General features: G+C 40.8%; 1 protein-coding gene across 12 annotated transcripts in view; it reads left to right on the forward strand.

The window, feature by feature from the left end:
* ZFX (zinc finger protein X-linked) overlaps positions 1 to 23203 on the forward strand; it is a 48206-nt gene that overhangs the window by 19868 nt on the left and 5135 nt on the right. For 8 of the 12 annotated variants that reach the window (XM_008272461.4, XM_070067206.1, XM_070067208.1 and 5 more), the window contains exons 4-7: positions 21075 to 21224; positions 21773 to 21916; positions 22273 to 22419; positions 22960 to 23100. In XM_008272461.4, the coding sequence (XP_008270683.1) occupies positions 21075 to 21224; positions 21773 to 21916; positions 22273 to 22419; positions 22960 to 23100 (582 nt within the window). The remainder of the gene's footprint in view (positions 1 to 21074; positions 21225 to 21772; positions 21917 to 22272; positions 22420 to 22959; positions 23101 to 23203) is intronic. The other 4 variants (XM_070067213.1, XM_070067210.1, XM_051827632.2 and 1 more) reach the window with 1 other exon arrangement.

The following is a 23203-nucleotide window of genomic DNA, read 5'->3' on the forward strand; positions in this document are numbered from 1 at the left end:
GAACTTTGAAAATCATGAAGGATGTGATTAGGCTGTAACCAGCTTCTATTAGAATTAGGAACTCTCTTGAAACTTAAAAGGAGTTCACCTTGGACAAAAATTCATAACCCAACTACTTTCTTGTATTTGGATATACAGTACTGCTTATGTAACACTTCAGTATTATATAATACGTAAAATACTGTTTATGTAACAGCATGGAAAAGACTCTGGCATATTGTTAAAGCATGATTTCAAGTGTAATGGATTCATATCAGGTTATTGGCGGAAAGTAAGGTGTATTGAAATACACTTCTAAACAAGTAACTTTGCATTTGGGAGGATAGCTGTGTCATATGTTAAAACATATTTGTTCTATTTTCAGAGACACAGTTCTAGGTTAGATAGACCACAATTCTGATTCGGTGTGGAAATTCTTGGACCTTATGGAAATAAACTTCAAATAAATACTCACAGACTGTTTATAAATTTATAACAGTATTTGCTTTGCTTAAATACCTGTTTTAATATGACATTGGAGTCCACCAGAATTTTAGGAAAGACCTTTTAAAAAATTGTTGAGATTTTGGAAATTGAAGAATTCTTTGTGAAGAGGAAGAAAATACTTTAATTCAATACTTTTTTATGGAACTCCTATTCTGTCAGACATTGCTGTAGATAGTACAGATACAGATATGCACTAAGTAAATAAGGACATAAAACCACTGTCCCTGGAGAACTTCTAGTCTATCATAGGAGAGAAAGGTTGAGTGTGGTATAGAGATGTGAGTAAATTGCTCTGGAGACAGGATGGAGTAGCTGACCTTTGACTTCAAGGTTGAGTTCTGATTTTACAAGATGAAGAAGGGCATGGCAGGAGGAACATATTATAGGCAAATAGTATATTATGTAAAAAAAAGATTGTAGCCTTTGCTGGTAATGATGGGAACTTTAGAATGGACTTGTTTATCTTTGTACCCTTTTTATTCCTTAAAATAATTTTTAGAAGTAGAATTGCTGGATCAAAGGTTGGGTACATTTATGAGTGTGATTATTATTGTTTCAATATTTTGTCCAATATAATTCTGCACACCATTTATGAAAAGGTCCATTTCCTTACACTCTAACCATCACAGAATATTATATTATATTCCTTTCTTTAAGAGTCCAGTAGGGGAAAATGAGATACTCTGTTTGAATTTTGAATTTATTATAGGAAGATAATCCTCATAGCAGTGTGGAATAAAATAGGTGAGGAGAGAGTAGCTGAAATGGTTCAGGTATGAGATAAAGATCCCAACTACCTTCATGTTTAAGGGAAAAGGGATGGGAAAGTTGGAGTCAAGAGAGATTAGGAAGTAAAATGGATGAGATTTGCTGACAGAGAAAACAAGGGTGGGGATCTCAGGGAGAAAGATAATTCAAGGATGAACCTAAGAAGGACTGGGTGCAAACTGATTATAATTACTTGAGAGGAGGCATATATATTTAGTGGAGAAACATGATTCAGGACCTGTTAAAAGAATTGCTTGCTGGAGATAATCTGGTGAATGCTTTTTTCCTAAGCAGTTGAAAATAAGAATTTGATGCTTAGAAGAGAGTTTGTGGCTAGAGAAGACATTTGTGACAACAGAATATGGAAAGTATCCTATATGGAAATGTATGGTAGTTTCCAGAGAATGCTTGTAGAATAAGAGTGTCAAGTGCACATCTTTTGGCTATTTAAGGAGTGGGCAGAGAAGAGCCCGTGGAAGTTAGGAGGTCATGGGAAGAGGAGGAGGAAATCTTTCAGAGTGCTCTCAACACTGTAGAGGATAAAACAGGCTTTTGGTGTAGTGAGGAGGTCATTGCATTGGTGTTAAATGAGAATGGTTTCAATGAAGCATGAATGAGTACGTAGGAGATGGAAGATGATGATCTGTAATGGATTGAAAAGTCAGTGAAAGTGAAGGTAGGTGAAGTGATTTGTATAAATTGCTACTTTGGTCAATGAAAAGATGGAAGTTCCTTTTTTGCTCGTTGGATGGTAAAAATATATGGAACATGCTTACAGGTACAGGAAATAAACCGCTAGTTGAAGAGAGCCTGAAGATTGCTTTCTACTTGATTGTATTTATATAATGGACAGTTCCTGTCCTCAAGAAACAGATACTTCTGTCCTTTTACTGACCTAAATGTCAATTTATGCACTCCACTTCATCTAACTTCATTTTCACTGATCTCTCAATCCATTGCAGCTCATCTCTTTCATCAGACTGCATATTAGATGCAAAATAAGTATTTGTTGAATAAATGAAAATGTGAATGTTATAGCTGAATGTTTGTGGGCATCATGCCTCATCCGAGGTATCCACAGTTCATTTCTTCCCTGTTGGTAGCTTTTGGCTCTTATTTGGTTCTGGTCAGGCTAGATATATTACTATTGCTTTGTGCCCCTTAGTTTTCTAGCTGTCTGAGAGGTGGTGTGTTTGAGTCATCCACTTGATACTCAGGTTGCTTCTTAGTTCTGGGCAGCTGCCAGATTCTCCCTAATCACTTTGCAAACCATCTTCAGCCTCCTGGAGTTTCACTTAGCAGCTAGATAGTGAAGATGCCATTCTGTGAGGCATCAGTTAGTGCAGAAGGGAAAGTTGGAGATGATCAGGTGATGATGAGTCAGGCACTGCCTTACAACAACTGCAGGAAACAAAATACTCTTTTGGTACCTTTCATATTAATATGGTCAGTGAAGTGTCATCGCTCTAGATCTGTGTCTTTTAATTTGCACGGTTAGGTAGAAGATAGTAAGAGTTAGGTGTCCCAGATTACTAGATTCAACTTAAGTGTCAAAATAAATTTTTCCGATAACAAGTTTATTGAGACAATTTACATACCATACAGTTGACCCACTTAAAATGTGTAATTTAGGGGCAACAATTGACCTAGCAATTAAGACATTGGTTGAGATGCCCACATCCCATATCGGAGTGCCTAACTTTAATACCCAACTCCAGCTCCTAGTTCTGGCTTCCTGCTAATGCAGACCCTGGGAGGCAGTGATGATGGCTCGAGTGATTGGGTTCTTGCCACCTATATGGGAGATCTGGGTTGAGTTTCCAGCTCATAGCTTCAGCCTTGGCCCAGCCCTGGCCATCACAGTCATTAAAGATGTGGGCCAGTGGGATGTCTGTCTCTCAAATAAATATACATATATTTTAAAAAGTGTACAGTTAAGTGGTAGTATATTCACAAAGCTGCACAACCATCATCACCAGCTTTGGAGATTTTTCATCATCCCAAGGAGAAACCCCATACTCTTAAACTATTGTTCTCACTAACCCTCTCCATCCCCTCCAATCCTAAGCAACCACTAATCTACTTTTTTTTTTCTTAAAGATTTATTTATTTTAAAAGCAGAATTATGGAGAGAGAAGGAGAGATAAATAGAGAGACTGATCAATCTTCTCTGCTGCTTCACTTCCCAAATGGCTGCAACAGCCAGGGCTGGACCAGGCTGAAGCCAGAAGCTTCATCTGTTCTGCCATGTAGATGCCAGGGCCCAAGGATTTGGGCCATCTTCCATTGCTTTTCATAGGCATATTAGCAGGGAACTGGATTGGAAGTGGAGCAGCCAGTACTTGAGCCAGTGCCCATATGGGATGTCACATTGCTGGCCCCAACTGAACTACTTTTTATCTTGATAGATTTACTTATTCTGGACATTTGAGGTAAATGGAATCCTATGATATATGGTGTTTTTGATTGGCTTCTTTCATGTTGCATGATGTTTTCAGAGTTCATCCATGTTGTAACCTGTATGAAGGTGCTTCAGAAGTTTATAGAGGGGCAGGGGTTATGGTGCAACAGATTAAGCTGCCACTTGGGACATCCACATCCCATAGTGGAATGCTAGGGATCATGTTCTAGCTCTAATCCACCTTCTTGCTAATGCAACTGGGAGCAGCAGATGATGGCCCAAGTACTTTGATTCCTGCTACCCACATGGGAGACCAGGATGGAGTTTGGCTTCAGCTTGACTCAGCTCCAGCTGTTAATGGGCATTTAGGGGGTGAACTGGTGAATGGAAGATTTCGCTTTTTCTTCCCCTCTCTCTGTCACTTGTGTCTTTCAAATAAATAAATAAATCTTTATAAAAAGCTTGTGGAAAAATGGTAATAAGTTTATTTTGCTGTAAGACATTTGAAATCCATACTTAGGGTTTTTCATAATACAAATTTTCCACAAACTTTCTGAAGACCCTTCATACGTCATTCTTTTATTACTGAGTAATATTCCGTTGTATGAATATATACCACATTTTAGCCAATTCATTACTTTGATGAATATTGGGGTTGTTTCTAGTTTTTGTGTATTATGTGATATGAGCAGTTATATACAAATTTTTGCATGGACATATGTTTTCTTTTAAATATAGAGGAGTGGAACTGCTTTATCCTTGGGAGTGTAATTGCTGGGTCATACGGTAACTGCTTAGCTTTCTGAGGAACTGCCAGACTGTTTTCCAAAACTGCCATTTTACATTCCCCAGTGGTGGGTGAGATTCAGTTACTCTACATTCCCTGCAGCACTTGTTAACTTGTCTCTTCAGTCATAGCCATCCTAGTAGGTGTGAAGTAGAGGCTCATTGTGATTTTGATTTGTATTTCTCTGATGGCTAATGATGTTGAACATCTTTTCCTGTGCTTATTGGCCATTTGTATATCTTTGGAAAAATGTTGAGCTCTTCTGTCCATTTCTAAATTTATTCATCTTTCATTGAGTTATTCAATTAAAATAGTATTCAAAACACTTTTCCTACACTGTGCACCTGCTTGTTCAAAAAGCTGAATGTTAATAAATTGTTAGATTGGTTAGTTCTTAACTGATGCTATTAGGCTGTTTTGATAGCGTCTATATATATATAATTTTAAATATAGTTCAAGTACTATTTCAAGGAACGGTTCAAGTGCTAAGGTGTGCAATATGCATTCTGACTCATCAAATGCCGTAGGGCTCATCAGACCCATCAGACCCATCTTGATCCTTGAGTCATTTGGCAGTTCTATCAGAGGACATGATGATGTTTGTTAAGTAAAGTTTGTGAAGAATACTTTCCCTTAATGAGTAAAAATGTTTAGGATTATATTTGTGTATTGATTGTTAAATCAATATGAATAGTTTATGTTTGTTTTTTTTTTTTTTTTTTTTAATTTGAGAGATAGTTAACAGAGAGAGAGAGAGAGAGAAAGGTCTTCCGTAGGTTCACTCCCCAAATGGCTGCAATGGCTGGAGCTGGGCTGATCTGAAGCCGGGAGCCAGGAGCTTCTTCCGGGTCTTCCACATGGGTGCAGGGGACCAAGGACCTGGGCCATCTTCTACTGCTTTCCCAAGTCATAGCAGAGAGCCGGATTGGAAGTAGAGCAGCCGGGACCCAAACCAGTGCCCATATGGGATGCCAATGTGACATGCAGAGGAGGCTTAGCTCACCAGCACCAGCCTCATGAATAGTTTATTTAAAATTTTAAAAATTGGTATTATTTGAGAACAAGACAGAGTAAGAGAGAGTGAGAGAATGTGTGAAGAGAGAGAGTGTAAATTCCTATTTGCTGATTTACTTCCCAAATGGTTACAAAATAGCTGGGGCTGGGCCAGCCTGAAACCAAGGAGCCCAGAACTCAATCCAGCTCTCTCACATGGGTGGTAAGAATTCAACTGCTTGAGCCATCAGCTGCTGCATCCCAGGGTACTCAGTCGCAGGAAGCTGTACTGAAAGTGAAACTGGGACTGAAACCCAGGCACTCTGTTAATGGAATGTGGGCATCCCAAGTGGTGTCTTACAACTGTACCAAATGCCCATGCCTGAATAGTTTTTTATTTAAAAAAATTTAAATTCATTTGTCCCAAGAAAGATTATTTTGTTGGATTTTTGTGACAAGTTAATGGTGAAAATAGGTAATAGTAAGCCTTCAATAAATGATGATGTATGCTAGAATTAATACATCATAATTTTCTTTTAATAATCTTAAAATGCTGGTGTTATTATCATTTTGCATATTGAGTAACTGAGGCTCAGTTTCAGGAACTATTCCAAGGTTATATAGGCAGCTAGCATTAGGGCGAGAATTTGAAATCAAGTGTATTTTATTCCAGAGTGTTTGTGTGTGTGTGTGTGTGTGTATGTTTTAGTATTATGTGTGTATAAAAAGTTAGTACCATAGAGCAGTAGAACTTGGGATAAATAGTGCTTGTTGGTGTCTGGGGAGGCAGGTAGGATTCCATTGATTACTCTAAATTTATGATATTATTAAATACTGAATTTCTTTTTTTTTTTAATGATTTTTCTTTTTGACAAGCAGAGTTAGACAGAAAGGTCTTCCTTTTACGTTGGTTCACCCCCCCAAATGGCCGCTACGGCTGGTGCGCTGCACCGATCTGAAGGCAGGAGCCAGGTGCTTCCTCCTGGTCTCCCATGCGGGTGCAGGGCCCAAGCACTTGGGCCATCCTCCACTGCCTTCCAGGGCCACAGCAGAGAGCTGGACTGGAAGAGGAGCAACCGGGACTAGACCCCAGAGTGCTGGCGCCACAGGCAGAGGATTAGCCAAGTGAGCCGCGGCGCTGGCCGAGATTTATTTTATTTATTTGAAAGACAGACTTTCAGAGAGAGGTAGAGACAGAGAGGTCTTCCATCTGCTGGTTCACTCCCCAGATGGCCGCAACAGCCAGAGCTGCAAAGATCTGAAGCCAGGAGCTTCTTCTGGGTGTCCCATGTGGATGCAGGGGTCAAAGGACTTGGGTCATCTTCCACTGCTTTCCCAGGCCATAGCAGAGAGCTGGATCGGAAGAGGAGCAGCCGGGACTAGAACTGGTGCCCATATGGGATGCTGGTTCTTCAGGCCAGGGCATTAACCCACTGCGCCACAGCACTGGCCCCTTAAATACTGAATTTCAACAATTGGGGTGACTTTATTTAACATTGATTTAACTCATTCTAGCCGAAGCCACCTAGACAGTCCGTAAACACCACCATGTTTATCTAAAAATTATTGTTTATGAATTTGTGTTGAGAAAAAAGAATAATATACAGACTATTATTTTCACTCTTGCTCACGTTTACTTTTTTTTTTTTTTTGACAGGCAGAGTGGACAGTGAGAGAGACAGAGAGAGAAAGGTCTTCCTTTGCCGTTGGTTCACCCTCCAATGGCCGCCGCTGCAGCCGGCGCACCGCACTGATCCGTTGGCAGGAGCCAGGATCCAGGTGCTTTTCCTGGTCTCCCATGGGGTGCAGGGCCCAAGCACCTGGGCCATCCTCCACTGCACTCCCTGGCCATAGCAGAGAGCTGGCCTGGAAGAGGGGCAACCGGGACAGAATCCGGCGCCCCGACCGGGACTAGAACCCGGTGTGCCGGTGCTGCAAGGTGGAGGATTAGCCTATTGAGCCACGGCGCCGGCCCACGTTTACTTTTTTTGTGCCTTTATTTATTCAGAAACATTGACTGGTCAGCCGTAATAAGCTCTTGAACTTTGCTAGGTATTAGAGACATGCAATGAAGTCTCTGGCTTTTTTTGTGTTCATAGTCCTAGAGGAAAGAGATACAGAAACAGACAATTACAGTTTAGTGTGAAAAGATATTTAAATAGATATACAAAGTATTTTGGAAGCACTAAGGGAGGAAATGCTGAAAAATTTTTGGTACTCTTGAGTGAGATAAATGCTACCAAAGTATTAGAAAGTTTTATATAGAAGCTCAGTGGAAGATGTGACTATTTAGTTCATCTCCTATTGATTTCCCTCCCTCCTGTATTATTTTGAAACACATTTCACATTTTTTTCCTAAGTATTTTAGTATTTATTTCTCAAAGACAAGGATTTTTAAAGAAAGAAAATACCTTATTTAAAAAAAAAGTTAAGAATGAACTCAATTTAAAGGGTGAATAAAATGTTCAGTAGGTGGCTGAGGAGGGAGGAAAGGGAGGGAGATGTGAAAGATCATTGAGTGCTCAGAGACTTACTCTTTGGAGTGCTCATGATGTCTTTAGTGAGGAGGGTGGAAGAAATGGTGGGAAAAAGGTTGGCAAAATAGGCAGGCCCAAAACAAACCCCTTGAATACATTAAGAAGCCTTTACCTCTTTGATGTGGGGTGCTCTTAAAGGGTTTTAGGCAGATTAATAATAACATACTTAGATTCATGGCTTAGAAAGATAATAGCAGTGCTGAGAGCAGACGCAAGAGAAGAGTGAAATCATAAGTACAAAGTACATTTTGGGAGATGTTTTGTAGTAATTCAGGTAAGAAGCTGATGATAACAGTTTAAAATAAGATTGTGTCAGTACAGTTTGGCAGAACCTGTCTAATGATACATTTAGGAAGTAGAATTTTTCTGAATTTAGGATTGAAGAAGAGAGGATTTGAAGCTCACTCCCTTGGTTTCTGGCTGGGCAGATGGCAAAAGCATTGTCAAGGGAGGAGCAAATTTGGACATGCTAAAGATCCGTCTGCAGGGTTGCTCTGTTCAGCTGTCTGCCGTACAACTGGATTGTAAATAGATCTCTATAATGTGGAATGTGGTGGGCTTGGCCATTCAGTTTAGATCCTTTAAACAATTGATCTGTGTTAGCTCCCAGCTAAGCATGATTTTAGTCATAGTAGGCATCCAGTAAAAAGTGGTTCAGGGAATGAATGAATGCATAAAATCCAAACCCCTGTATTTAATGTATAAACTGTGCGGGTCAACACAATCTGATAGTTTTTTGTTTCTAAGGGCTGTTAGCACAGAAACGATGGTAACATGTTTATTCCTTTGATCTGTGGACTGATTATTGGATCTGTAATACCTTTTTTAGTATACAACTTGGAATGTTTTCAAAATACATTTGGGGGGGGTCGGCGCTGTGGTGCAGTGGGCTAATGCCCTGGCCTGAAGCACAAGCATCCCATTTGGGCGCTGGTTCGAGACCCAGCTGCTCTACTTCCAATCCAGCTCTCTGCTATGGCCTGGGAAAGCAGTAAGAGATGGCCCAAGTCCTTGGGCCCTTGCACCCGCATGGGAGACCCAGAAGAAGCTCCTGGCTCCTGGCTTCAGATCTTTACAGCTCCGGCCGTTGTTGTGGCCAGTTGGGGAGTGCACCATCGGATGGAAGACCGACCCTCCCTCCCTCCCTCCCTCCCTCTCTGTAACTCTTTGAAATAAATAAATAAATCTTTAAAAAATTTAAGAACAAAATACATTTGGTAAAACAAAATTTTGGAATTAAAAAGTACATATCAACATGAGAATATTTCCGAAATGTAAAAAAGTTTTACCAAACTAGGGATATTCTAGAGATGTGTTGAACACCCATCCATCTATCCATTTATTTATATTTTATTAAAAATGTTTTTAGATGACAAAAATTGTTTATGGTTATACAGCATGTTTTGAAATGTGTATACATTGTGGAATGTCTAAATCGAGCTAATTAACATGCATTATCTCACTTTTTTTGTGATGAGAGCACTTAACATCTATGTTAGTGATTTTCAAGTGTATAGTACTATAGTACATCATTATTAACTATTATTGACTGTAGTCACCTTGAACACCTTTTTTTTTTTTTTTTTCTTTTAAAGATTTTATTTGAGAGGTAGAGTTATAGAGAGAGAGGTCTTCCATCTGCTGGTTGACTCCTCAAATGGCCGCAATGGCCAGAGCTGAGCCTATCCAAGGCCAGAAGCCAGGAGCTTCTTCTGGGTCTCCTATGTGGGTGCAGGGGCCCAAGGACTTGGTCTACCTTATTCTACTTTCCCAGGCCATAGCAAAGATCTGGATTGGAAGAGGAGCTGCTGGGACATGAACCAGTGCCCATATGGGATACTGTCGCCACAGGCAGAGGCTTAGCCCACTACATCATAACACTGGCTCACCTTGAACATCTTTAAAGATGGATCGAGAATGAGAGATCATGGGCATTCAGCATAGGGTCTGTCAGTCAGTACCTGCTAGCCTTTGCTCTTGTTTTCACTCACAAAGAGGTTTCCAGTCCAGGGCACCCATTGGGCAAGCAGGACTCAGTCTGGAGTGGTTTTACATAGGACCTGTCTGTTGTCCCATCAGGGGATTAATCTTGGGTAAGGGCAGGTACATGGTGGAATTAAAATAGTCATTCCTCTGCCCTATTCCCCAAATATATACTATTAAAAAAATCAGTTCTTGGCTTACTAGGTTTAGTTAACTGTCTTTTAGACTAATTCAGTGGAGTTTGGCAGCTGTTTTTTTATGTCTCTGACACGATGCTACAGAGCCCTGTAACTTAAGACAGGCAGTTGAATGGCTCTGATCCTTTGAGTCCCTGTTTTGGAATGAGACTGATTGCATTCAGCCTTTGAACCTTTCCAGGAAAGTCTCAAGAATTAAGAGATCAGATTGTAACCAGTTGTTTGAAATCCTTTTATGGGTTGTATAATAAAAATGTGAAATTTTAACCCCAGAAAAGAGAGTTCCTGAGGAAAAAGTTAAGAGAGGGAGGTCTGAATGTGACATTTCAATGTATTTATTTACTAGAGCATTTGTCTTCTGGACAGAATGGTTTCCTGCAAGCTACTAAGTCTCTTAGGTAACTAGCTTCACATTTGTCAAGTAGGTAGAACATCTAAGTCTTGGAGTTGTTCCTGATTTCATAATAGGATGCAGGGAAGGCGCTTATCACAGTTCCTAGGACATAAACAGTTGCTCATGAACTTGGGTATCCATTTAGGAGAAACTACCTATCCATGGTATCTGTACTGCGTGTTAACTAGAAACAGCTACCTAACCACATAGGAACCCTTAGCATATTGAGTAATACCAGCTTTTTGTTCTGTTGCTCTCTTTTGATTGAATTTTGGGTTTAAAGATAAAAAAATTAAGGTGATTAGGTAGTAAGACTATTAGCAAAAAAGGTCTACTTCAGGTTCAGAATCATGAATTTAAAAATGAAGTTGTTGATAGTGTGTGTATGTGTGTGTAAGCAGATTTAGCTACATAGGTGTCGGAACAGAGGTAAATCACCAAGGCTGGTTCTGCCAAGGAAGGGGAACTAGAGCATGTGAGGGGATGGGATGACCACAGAATTAAAGCTGTTTTGTTGCTGTTGAATTCAAATACATTCTAACGTATTTTTTAAATAGCATGTTGTAATACTCAATTTTCATAAAAATTTCTGTTGAGTCTTTCTTAAAGTTACAAATATATATAGAGAGATATCTAATGATCTGTAAATAGCGTTGATAGTTCCTGGTGGTGGGATTTTGAGCACATTTTAATTTCCTTTTTTACTTATAAAATACTTTGATTTTTAAAATATTTTTCTTAAATATTAAGCTATGTCATTTCTACAGCAATCTTTGGTTGTTTAAAGTTTGAAAAAGCATAAAGGCATGGAAGTAAAAAAATACTGTTTAAGGTTAGAGCATATGAATTGTATGGGAGCTGCTGGGGGACACAGGACTGAAGGTAGAAGTTGATTTGACCAGAGGTCATTACTAGACTGCTTAATTTGTTTTGTACTTGGTATGAGTTGGAGAGTCCTTGCTGGAGAGGAAGGTAACTGAGTCTTTGCTTTAGTAGGAAGGAGGCTGAGGGTTGTGTCTTGGGATATTTGATGAGAAACCAGGGGAGAGGGAAGTAAACAATAAGGCAATCATTTTGTTACTTGGTGAAAATAAATTAACTACAGTGTGGTCTTGAGAGAATGGGATATTTGAATAATGGAAAGACAGCCAGGAGTTTGCATGGGAGGACTGAGAATGGTAGAGATGTCTTTTTTTTTTTTTTTTTAAAGATTGATTTATTATTTGTAAGGTAGAGTTACAGAGAGAGATCAGTCAGTCAGTTGATCTTCCATCTGTTTGTTGACTCCCCAAATGGCCACACTGCCAGGACTGGGCCAGGCCAAAGCCAGAAGCGTCATCTGGGTCTGTGACAGTGCAGGGGCCATGTACTTGGGCCATCTTCGATTGCTTTCCCAGGCCCATTAGCAAGGAGCTGGATCAGAAGCGGAGCAGCTGGGACTCAAACCAGTGCCTGTCACAGGTGGCAGCTTAACCTGCTGCGCCACTGTGTCAGCCCCAAGATGTGTCTTTTTTTAAAAAAACTTTTTTTATTCATTTATTTTTAAGGTTTTATTTGAAAGGCAGAGTGATAGAGAGTGATTGATCTTCCATCTGAAATGAATACAATGTCCAGGACTGGGCCAACATCACGGGCGGTGGCTTAAATCACTGTGCCATAATGCCGGCCCCGGGATAGCTCTTTTGTTAATTTAGACAAAATGTAATTCTAGTGCAAATCCAGTAGCAATATTATTAGAGAGAAGGAGAAAGCACTGATCTGGTTCATTCCCAAAATGCCATGACAGTTGAAACCTGAGAAGCAAGAAATGCAATCTAGTTGTCTCATGTAGGTGGGAGCAACCCAGATACATCTTGACAAAATTATGGTGAAATGTATATAGAAGATTAGAAAGGTGAGAATAATGAAAAAGTGTTATTTATTCATCAGGTTGTCATGAATAGTAAATGGTACATTGAAGGTCTTAGCATTGCGCTTGAAATGTAAAATGTGGTCACCATTATCCATCATGATCAGCATCATCCCTTTTTTTTTTTGACAGAGTGGATAGTGAGAGAGACAGAGAGAAAGGTCTTCCTTTTGCCGTTGGTTCACCCTCCAATGGCAGCTGCGGCTGGCGCGCTGCGGCCGGCGCACCGCGCTGATCCGATGGCAGGAGCCAGGTGCTTCTCCTGGTCTCCCATGGGGTGCAGGGCCCAAGCACTTGGGCCATCCTCCACTGCACTCCCTGGCCACAGCAGAGAGCTGGCCTGGAAGAGGGGCAACCGGGACAGAATCCGGCGCCCCGACCGGGACTAGAACCTGGTGTGCCGGCGCTGCAAGGCGGAGGATTAGCCTAGTGAGCCACGGCGCCGGCCATCATTCCTTGTTCTATAGGTATGTTCTATATATATTCTATAGGTATAAAACATGTTCTTCATGTAAGAACCAGCTCAGTCCTGCTAATTTTTTCCCTATTAAATCAACCTTCCTTTGACAGTTTACTTGAAATGGGATGTCCTCATCTCCAGCTACACCCTCCCTATAAGTTTTCTTTACCAGAAACTAGTGGGTTCCAGAAATCTTAATGAACTATATTTTTAGATATCACAGTGTCTATTTGTGTTGCAAATTATCCTCTAGTTTTCAGTCTTCAGGAGGTTTTACTGAAGCTTTTTTGAAGCAATATAATATATGTCTAAGTATTCTGTAGTTTGGTTATTGCTATTGAGATTGTGAGATGTAAGCCTTGAAGAAATTGATGCCAGTTTTTCTTTTTAAGAAGAATAGGAAAAGATGTGGAGTGGGCATTTAGTTAAGATCTTCACATCCCTCATTGAAGTGCCTGCATTGAATTCCTAGTTCTGGCTCTAGCTTGCTGCAAGTATAGACTCTGGGAGACAACATTGAGTTCCTGGGTGCTGACCCTAACTCTGGCCCAACCTCGGCCCAGCCCTGGCTGTTGTGGACATCTGGGGAGTGATCCAGCAGATGGGAGGCTCTATTTTTCTGTCTTTCAAATGAAAAATAAAATTTGGAAGATGGAAATAAAAGACCTGGGTTCTAAGGACGGGCAACTCTTCATCTCTGCCACCCCTTGGTAGCTTGCTGACTTTGGGCAAATCATATCTCAGAGCATTTATTTCTTTATCTGGAAAAGATGAGAATCAAATAAAGACTATATTGAAACTCTAAGGAAATTACAAAGTGCCATGCAAATGGTAGTTATTATTAGAAGTAGTCTTAATTTCCAGAAATTATGCTCTTCTATTTTGGAGAGGCCCTATTCTAAAGTTCTAGTTCTTCATTACTATATTAGAAGAAGGTACTTAAGCAGAAATCAAATGTACAGTGACTCACTTTTATCAAAACCTCCTTTGTCTGTTTTTAGAAATTCATTTATAGTGGTAGTTTAAAATCACAGTGAAATTTTGAGTACTTAACAGGACAATCAAAGTGTTTTTTAAAATAAACCACTTCTGTAATATTTCATATTCAGAATAATTTCATAGGTTGAATTAATGGGGCAAATTTTCAAGGTGGAGATCTGAAGGTGAATTCTACTTTTGTCTGATATCAGAATAGTTTTGCTATCTGGCAAGCCTGTATATTTGGAATGTACTTTCTCACACATTTATAAAAGCAAACAAACATCTTTAACCTCACTTTATAGGAAATGCCTGACATTTTGCAAGCTCTGAAATGATTAGATTTTCCAGTCATCAAAGGTTTTTTAAGGGTACTGACAAAATAACATATGCAAAAACAACAAGCCTGGCCTTGTTCTTTGTAAACTCAAGGACAATTGATATTCCAGTACCTGTTAGAATCAGTTTTGACAAACCTTGCCAAAAGAAGCCAACTTCCTCAACAGTATCAAACTGTTCAGAGATGAGTTCCCCGAAGATGTTGTGGATTTAGTCTGGACTCTTTTGCCTTGGCAATATCTTTATCTTTCTAATTCTACCTCAGTGTGAAATTCCAGACTACCTTTAAGAAAGTATTTAGTTTAGATTTTTTTTTTAAAGTGATTATTTGGAAGGCAGTGTGACAGGGTGAGGGAGGAGGAAGAGGAGAGGAGGAAGAGGAGAGGAGGAGGAAGGAGGGAGGGAGGGGTGTGTGTGTTGGGGTGGAGAGAAAGAGAAAGAGATATCTCCTCCATCTGCTGGTTTATTCCTCAAATGGCTGCAACGGTCTGTGCCAGGCTGAAGCCGGGAGCCAGAAGCTCCATCCACGTCTCCTAAGTGGGTAGCTAGCAGGGGCTGGACTAGAAGCTGGGACTTCAACCTGCACTCCAAGATAGGATGCTGGTGGCATCTTAACCCCTTGTGCCACAATGCTGGCCCCGAGAAATACTTGACTTTGAAAAAGGATAAATGCACATCAGGACAGAAATAAGGACATAATGTCTACTCATTCCCCCATGTATACCATTTTTGTAGAGAACCTTTATTCATTTTTTAAAACCATGAAGACTGAACCAGCCAGTGGTGTCTTTGAACCTTCGTATCATTCAGCTTGGATCAATTCATTCTCCCTAGCTTCCCAAGCTCTTATCCCAGCCTGACATTCTCGCAAACTATTTGTCAAAGTGCTTGCTTCCTGTTTTCCTATCTTCGATTTAAAGCTGGTAAGCCATGAACTCCTCCAGCTTTCTGGATTACAACTTCCCTTCTTCCCAAAATGCAATTAACTACCTATTCATGTAGACCTCCTCAGGTCTCAGAAGTACAGCATATTTCTCCACCTTTTTAAGGACAGTTCCTTTATCTTTACTCTTAGTTTCTTTGATACTTTTTCCTCTGAGATCTGAATCCAAACATTTCGCCATGTCCTCTGGTTTCAGCCTCTCACTTTCTATTCTGTTTTCTCCCGTAGAAGGAGTGTATCTGAGTGTTTTCTATGAATTGAACAGAAAAAGTCATTGACCATGCAGCCAGCTGTAGTTATTGCCTCTTTGTTCTTATTATTACAACTGTATTTGAAGAAATTCACACCTTCTGTTGACCCCTGGGGCCCCCTTGCTTTTCACTAAGAAAGTCAGTGCAGACATTCCTCTCTGACTTGTGTGCCTCTGACATTGTTGCCTGGTGCCTTCCTAGACTTGCTGTATCTTTACTTCCCTGGCTTCCTGTATGCCCTTGCACCAGCCCCTCCAACTTTGCCTTCTCTGGGGCTTTGTGAACTCTTTATATGGCATTTCCTAGGACTGTCCTCAGCCCACTCTTCATACTGCGTGGTGTTAGCCCAGAGCTGATGGCTCCCGAATCTGTGTCTCTGCCTTTACCTTTCAGACTTGTGTATTCAGCAGCTGGCTGCATACCTCAGTTCTTCATTGAATCATTGCTTCATCTATATTCTGAGTGTCTGTTAGCAGTCTCTGTCTTAAAGACCCAATAATGTCATGTATCAGCTGTCAAACCTGGAACGGTGGGCAGAAGAGATCAGATGGTAACAACACAGAGAATCATGGTGAGCACAGAGTGCTGTGAGTGCTAGTGTTAGAGGCAGGCACTGGCACTGAGGGCTGTTGGAGATGTTATCCTTGGGACTTAAATTAAGACCCGTTTCCTCATTTCTCACCCCACTCATTCACCTGAGTCAAAACTCCAGGGTTATCCTTGACTCCGTTTCAGATTTGGTTTTCAGTTGGGCACCAAGTCCTGCTCACATTAGTCCCAAAACAGGAAACAAGCCTACCTGCACTACCTCTTCGTGATTCAAGACCTTGCATCTGTCACCCGCGTTATTGAAGTAGACTCACAAATGGTCTCCCTGCTTCATGAATTTTTTTTTTTTTTATTTTTGACAGGCAGAGTGGACAGTGAGAGAGAGAGAAAGAGAGAGAAAGGTCTTCCTTTGCCGTTGGTTCACCCTTCAATGGCCGCCGCTGCAGCCGGCGCACCGCACTGATCCGATGGCAGGAGCCAGGATCCAGGTGCTTTTCCTGGTCTCCCATGGGGTGCAGGGCCCAAGCACCTGGGCCATCCTCCACTGCACTCCCTGGCCATAGCAGAGAGCTGGCCTGGAAGAGGAGCAACCGGGACAGAATCCGGCGCCCCAACCGGGACTAGAACCCGGTGTGCCGGCGCCGCAAGGTGGAGGATTAGCCTATTGAGCCACGGCGCCGGCCTGCTTCATGAATTTTGAACTTTGGATCTGCCTTGTCAGTTGCTCTGCATAAAAGTCTCCCTATCGGCCTGAGCTATTGTGCGGTGGGTAAAGCCACCACCTACAGTGCTAGCATCCCCTATTAGTGCTGGTTCAAGACCCAGCTACTCCACTTTTGATCCAGCTCTCTGCTGTGGTCTGGAAAAGCACTAGAAGATGGCCCAAGTCTTTGGGCCCCTGAACCTGCGTGGGAGACCTGGAAGAAGCTTCTGGCTTAGGATCAGCACAGCTGTGGTCCTTGTGGCCATTTGGGAGGTGAACCAGCAGATGGAAGATCTCTCTCTCTCTCTGCCTCTGCCTCTGCATCTTCCTCCCTGTAACTCTGCCTTTCAAATAAATAAGTCTTAAAAAAAAAAAAAAAAAGTCTCCCTGTCACTGACAGTAGAGATTCTCAGACCGCTGATCAGAAATCCAAGGCTGTTGTCCCTGAGTCTGTCTGTATGTGTCAGGCTTCTCCCCTGTAGTTTCTGATTCTGTAGAACTGCCATGCTTCAGCCAGTGTTGTTGAACTTTTCTAACAAATTTTGATTCCTGTCCAGATTGAGAAATCTCCAGCCTACCAGGATCAAGTCTGAGCCCTTCTGCCTGGTGCACAAGGCCCTGCATGAGCTGACCTCAGTTTAGTCTTAGCTATATTTCCTGCCATTCCCCGTGCTGCACTTTACTTTACCCTTGTAGCCCAGCAGTACTGAGCCTTCCTGACCATCATGCATTTCATGTCTCTCTGCCACTGTCCCTGCTGAATCCTTGACCTGAAGTAAATACTGTTCTCTCTCTCCCAGTTGTGAGTGTGCTATCCTTCCTTTGTTTCCATGGCAGCTGTCAGAACACAGTGTAATGTTTGCCTGTTCTTCTTCTTTTTTTTTTTTTTTTTCCTTTAAGATTTATTTTGTTTATTTGAAAGAGTTACAGAGAGGGAGAGACAGAGAGCTCTTCATCTTCTGGTTCGTTCCCCAAATGGCCATAATAGCCAGGCTGGGCCACACTGAAGCCAGAAACCAGATGCTGCTTCTGCGTTTCCCACATGGCAGCAGTGACCCAAGCACTTGAGCTGTCTTCCACTGCTTTCCCAGGCCAGTAGCAGGGAGTTGGATCAGAAGTGAAGCAGCCGGGACTGAAACCAGCGCTCATATGGGATGCCAGGGTTGCAGGCAGCAGCCATACCCGCTACACCACAGAGCTGGCCTCTGCTAGTCATTTCTGATTTTGCTCTTCTTTCATATTCTGTATCAATTTATTATCCAAGATTGCATTAGAGAGTTCAAGTGTAGTATCATCTTATGATATATGTAAACAAGCTTTTGCTTTTTTCTCCATAAATGACCCTTCATTTTAATTTGCTTTAAATTATGCAAGAAAAAGTTTAATGTATCAACAAGTATATTTTTAAGCAGCATGTTTGGTTTTGAAGGTGAATATATATTTAAATATAGTTTGCTGTGTGATGATCTTAGAGTGTCATAAATAGACAAAAACAGCAAACTACTTTTGGTGGCCCAGAGTTTGGGGTTCTTGCCCTTTGCATTTGATGCAAGATGATTAAATTTTATAATTTTAGTATTTGTAAATGACAATTAAGAAAGGTTTTGGGGATGCTATTTACAAATAGTTCTTGACAAGTGATTTATTTGGGATGTGGATGGTCTTCTAAATAAGCCAGAAGCCAATCTGATAAATTGCCACTGATTTTTACTATTTAGTGTTGACTTGTGAGATACTAGATTCATTTGGATATTCTTTATAAGACTTTTTAAAATTGTTTTTTAAGATTTATTTTATTTATTGTTTGAAAGTCAGAGTTACACAGAGAGGAGAGCCAGCGAGAGAGAGGTCTTCCATCCTATGGTTCACTCCCCAATTGGCCGTAAGAGCCAGAGCTGCACAACGGCCGGAGCTGTGCCTCAAAGCCAGGAGCCAGGAGCTTCTTCAAGGTCTCCCACACGGGTACAGGGGCCCAAGGACTTGGGCCATCTTCTACTGCTATCTCAGGCCATAGCAGAGAGCTGGATAGGAAGTGGAGTAGCCATGTCTCAAACCGGCGCCCATATGGGATGCCGGCGCTTCAGGCCAGGGCGGTAACCCGCTGCGCCACAGTGCCAGCCCCTCTTCATAAGACTTAATTTGATAAATGAAAATTTTGGATCTTATAGAGAGCATGATAGCAAATTTTTACAGAAGTATTGTTTCAAAGATGTCACAATCTGAGTTCAGTCTTAATATAATGGTTGTGGATGACACAAGAGGTGACTATGAATTTAAAATGTTACAATAGACAAAAACACCCCCACTTAGCCTTGGTTGCAGTGCTAACTGCCTGCTTCAGTCATGAGCACATTTCTCTGATTTCCACTGAAAGAAAACACCTTTAGATAATTGTGCTATTTATTGATCTTTGAAAAATCACAGTTGCCTTTACCAATTTCTGTCTCATTCTCCAAACTCTAGAAGTTGATGATCTCTGATTAAGACCCATATAGCTCGAGATCTGAGTTCTGTGCTATTCCAAATAAATTACTCAACTCTTTACACTTCATTTTGCCCTCTTGTAAAATGTAGGTAATCTTGTACCACCTCCCGCACAGGGTTATTGTAAATATTGATTAGCACTTAACATAGTCGCCTCACACATGGTAGCTATGTTATGATTAATTCACTTAAAAACAATCATCTGTTCACTTACCTTCTCACTAGATCTTCTGGAGTCTGTCACGTTTCAAAGTTGTATTTCAGATACCTAGCCTGGAGTCTAACTATGGTTGTGATTCATTGTTTGCTAAATTGAGTAAAACATAAATGTCCAGTCAAAAAAGCAAGACAAATGTGTCCAGCAGAGAACACCAGAAAGGATCCTAAAAAGGAAAAGGGAAATGAAAAGGCTGCTTGGGTGTACTGAAGGCAAGCTAAATGAACCTTCTTTTCTGGACCTTTGTCCTCTTCCCTTTGGCTTGGTCTTCTGTGCCAGATAGGCCAGCTGGCCCTAGAACAGAGAACACTTTCCTTCACTGTTTTTCTAATGGATTCAACATTGCTGAGTCCATCTTCTATGATTAAATACTGGGTACGAAGTAGTCATTAGTCTTTGCCACCCTTTTGTTGTGCTATAAATGCCCATAAGTGATATGTAATGTAACACTGCATTATGTTTTTGGGATTTATTCAAATCCAGAGTATTTTTTAAAAACTGATTTTTTTTTTGAAAGAGTTACAGAGAAGGCAGGGGGGAGGGAAGAGAGAGAGCAAGAGATCTTTCCATCCGCTGTCCCCAAGTGGCCACAATGGCCAGGGCTGAGCCAGACCGAAGCCAAATGCCAGGAGCTTCTTTCAGGTCTCCGAAGTGGGCATATAGGGGCCCAAGCACTGCAGCAACCTTCTGCTTTTCCTAGGCAGTTAGCAAGGAGCTGGATTAGAAGTAGAGCCGCCAGGACCTGAGCCGGCACCCATATGGGATGCTGGTGTTGCAAGCCGCGGCTTTACCCACTGTGCCACAACACTGGCCCCCAGAATGTTTTTTTAAGACATTTTTTTGTGTTTTATTTTCCAAGTCATAATCACAATAGCATACTTCTTCTTGGCTACTTTTTTAAAGCTTTAAAAATTTTTTTTGTGTGTATAGCCCTAGATTTTTCTACTACTGGGAATCATGTATACTTTTGTTTTCTTTTTTTTAAAATACAACACAAGCCTACCTTCAGTAAGAAAGGCAATAGGTATATGAGAATGTTTGAATTCACATATTACTGCGCTTGCCAGTAAGGACCTAGACTCATTGTTGTCATGAACTAAAGTGTGTGTGTGTGTGTAAGAGAGAGAAGAGAGAGATGTGCATACTTACAGATTATGTATTACAGATTATGTATAGCGTTTTGAGTTTAAGCAGATTGAATTAGAATTGCCGCTGGCTGTCTCGTTGCAGTTTACCTTTCTGGCGATCCTATTTTGATGATTTTTAAATGTATTTCCTAATGGAAATAGATTAGATCAAATGATATTCAAGAATCTTAGTGATGATGAAGTAGTGCTTCTATACTATTTACATAAAGATTGGTTTCTTTCAAGGTCTTCGCTTTAAATATTAAAAGAATAATTTAGGAATGCTTTTACTTTATGCCTAAGGAAAGACAAAGTGTGTTCTTTTGTTACTTAATAGTTTCTTGGAATTCCAGAAGTTTTCTCTATGTATAGTAATTTTTGCTTTAATAATTGATCCCATTTTTAGAAATCTTTAAAAATGTTATTTATTGAATCTTTTCTGTGTAAAAATATCGAATTTTAGGTGATTGGCTTAGGGATTTTGCTTGTAAAAAGGACTTTCAAAAGCAGTAATATTTTATTTAAGTATCTGCTGTTACCATATGTGATGTATTTCCTGCCTGTTTAGTGGATGATGCTGGCAAAATAGAACATGATGGTTCCTCTGGAATGAACATGGACGCAGAGTCGGAAATCGATCCTTGTAAAGTGGACGGCACTTGCCCTGAAGTCATCAAGGTGTACATTTTTAAAGCTGATCCTGGAGAGGATGACTTAGGTAATAGGATACCTTTAGCATTTATGCATCCTGATGCAAACACTTGAACCTGATTACTTTTGGGTTATTTAGATGCAGAATGTTTGAAATATTTTCTGAAGATAACTTTAAAAAAAAAAAAAGATTTATTTATTTATTTGAAAGACAGAGTGACAGAGGAGAGGCAGAGAGAGAGATCTCTTCCATCTGCTGGTTCACTCCCCAAATGCCTGCAACAGCCAGGGCTGAGCCAGGCCGAAGCTGGGAACCAGGAACTCCATCTGGGTCTCCCACATGTGTAGCTGGGGCCCACGTGCTCAGGCCATCTTCCACTGCTTTCCCAGGTACATTAGCAGAGAGCTGGATTTAAAGTGGAGCAGCTGGGACTTGAACTGGTGTTCATATGGGATACCAGCATTGCCAGCGACTTAACCCACTGTACCACAAACGCCGGCCTCTGAAGATAACTTTTAAACAAGATTTCCAATGTAGTAGTAAAGTATGTAACAAGGAATAGGTAGAAATGAAGTTTTCAAATAAATTCTTGGAGCCATCTTCTTTCCTATTAGGTGGAACTGTAGACATTGTGGAGAGTGAGCCTGAGAATGATCATGGAGTTGAACTACTTGATCAGAACAGCAGTATTCGCGTTCCCCGGGAAAAGATGGTTTATATGACTGTCAACGACTCCCAGCAAGAAGATGAAGATTTAAGTAAGTAGGTGGCCTTTTTGTGGGAGAAAATTTTGTTTCGGTAGTTCTTCTTAAAAAACAGTCACTATTTGAAGGAAACAAGTAGGATTATTTTAGAGATTATGCTGCCATATTCCCAGGGAATCACGAGTGACTCTTTATGTGTGTTTAGAATGTTGCTTTAATACCAGTTATGGTGTAAGCCAAGGAATGAATGATTCATTCAGCAAACATGTATTGGGTACTTACTACGTGAAAACTATGTTCTGGGTATGTAATATTTGGACCTTATTTACCTGTTAACTGAGTTTAAATAAAAATATCTTTCCTGTGATCTCTAAACCTGGTCACAAAAGTTTTAAAACTTTTCTATTTAGATGTCGCTGAAATTGCTGATGAGGTTTATATGGAAGTGATAGTAGGAGAGGAGGACGCTGCAGCCGCAGCCGCAGCCGTGCACGAACAGCAAATGGATGACAGTGAAATCAAAACCTTCATGCCAATCGCATGGGCAGCGGCTTATGGTGAGTCACAGAGGGACTTGAAGCATTGATTGAGTTGGTCTTGAACATGAATTTCATGATTGAAAAACAGTTTTTGTGGTCTTAGGTTTCAGAACTCTGAAATACCAGTACCCAGTAAGGGTTATTTGATTTGAAGACGAGCAGAGGAAGATCATGAAGTCTACTTTTTGTTTTTATTTTTACCAGAAATTTCCTTCATGTGTGTATTAACGTTGAAGGAAGTACTCCAAAAAATACATAGGCTTTCAAGCTGAAAATTTTCATCTTGATTATATCTGGCCCGTGACTTGTCAGTTTTGGGAGACAACAAGAGAGTCCATAGGGCAAAATGCGGACAGGTGTTTATTAGCTTTGGCAGCCAGGCATTCCCTACAATCTCACTATATAATAAATGCTCATATGACCCATTACCAAGTTTGAGGAATTTCTGTCATTCATGAGTATCATGGCTTTCTTTACATTGTTGTAGTTAATAAAGAATTCCTAATTCTTTATAATTTATAATACTGTATAATTTTGTTTTTTAATGCGCATTGTTAGGTAATAATTCTGATGGAATTGAAAACCGGAATGGCACTGCAAGTGCCCTCTTGCACATAGATGAGTCTGCTGGCCTCGGCAGACTGGCTAAACAAAAACCAAAGAAAAGGAGAAGACCTGATTCCAGGCAGTACCAAACAGGTGAGGGCACACAAGTTCCACCGCGCAGTGAGTTCTCAGATAAAACCCTAGTATGTATCCACAGGGGTGTAGTGATGGCATTTTAGCTACTAGACCACTTGTA

Source organism: Oryctolagus cuniculus, chromosome X, assembly GCF_964237555.1.
Source record: "Oryctolagus cuniculus chromosome X, mOryCun1.1, whole genome shotgun sequence".
NCBI classification, from domain to species: domain Eukaryota; kingdom Metazoa; phylum Chordata; class Mammalia; order Lagomorpha; family Leporidae; genus Oryctolagus; species Oryctolagus cuniculus.